Source organism: Loa loa, assembly GCF_000183805.2.
Source record: "Loa loa unplaced genomic scaffold supercont3.3855, whole genome shotgun sequence".
In the NCBI taxonomy this organism is placed as follows: domain Eukaryota; kingdom Metazoa; phylum Nematoda; class Chromadorea; order Rhabditida; family Onchocercidae; genus Loa; species Loa loa.
In genome coordinates this window covers 1-897 of record NW_018112032.1, presented here as the reverse complement: position 1 = coordinate 897, position 897 = coordinate 1, and the positions used below count along the sequence as shown (strand labels likewise).

Sequence of the window (897 nt, the reverse complement as noted above, 5' to 3'; positions counted from 1 at the left end):
TAACTCTCACCTCATTTTTCTATACTAGGGAACAGTTTTACCGTATATTCGTATCAGTTAAATTTCTTTTTCGTTTTGAATCTGCGATCAATTCAATCATTAAATATTAATTACTGTTTAATGTCAAGAAACATACTGTATTATTTTTTAAACACATTATTTCGACGTAGTGTTTTCCTATTATATATTGTCATAACAAAATATATTTCGAAATGATTAGGTAAGTGATACTTCACCCTGACTGATCTTTTTCATTCTTCTTATATTAAACAATTAAATTATTGTAAAGATGAGATGATGATCAATTACCATAACGAAACCAACAGTAAACGTTAAAGTAGCCATTAATTGAATAGCTAAATCAGCATTAACATTCATTTGTGAATTGTACATTTCAGTGGTATTTTTACCAATTATATCCTCTAATCTCCGTTCCAATGCATTTCCTGTCATCAATGCTGCGACTGCAAACATACCTACAACTATTCCTATCATAAATCATATCAAATTTGTTAATTTTGTAAACATTCAACAATATTTTACAAAACTTTTAATTTCAAAATTTGAAGATAACATTTTACGAAACTCTTAATTTCGAATAAAAATTTCTTTTAAAAGGCTAAAATTATACCAAATTTTACAGGAAAAAAAAATGGATATGAATTCCGTAAACTAGATAGATATTTGAATTTAAGAAGTAAAAAAAAAAAAAAATAAATGAAAATTTTTATCTACAAATGAAATTCATAAAATAAAACCATTTACATACCAAGATTGATATGCTTCGATGTACCGAATACAACATAAATTAATGTCGGAAACAATGATGTATACAATCCAACTACAGCATTCACGTTTGCTAATGCAGCATAAGCCATAGCTAAATAAATATTTTCC

General features: G+C 26.2%; 1 protein-coding gene across 1 annotated transcript; it reads right to left on the bottom strand.

Moving 5' to 3' along the window:
* Positions 1-273: 273 nt before the first annotated feature.
* LOAG_16067 (hypothetical protein) lies at positions 274-878 on the bottom strand (the record flags this gene model as incomplete). Its single annotated transcript, XM_003151555.1, has 2 exons — positions 274-476; positions 770-878. The coding sequence occupies 2 exons, from the start codon at positions 876-878 to the stop codon at positions 274-276; spliced, it is 312 nt and encodes a 103-aa protein (XP_003151603.1).
* Between the last annotated feature and the right edge of the window lie 19 nt (positions 879-897).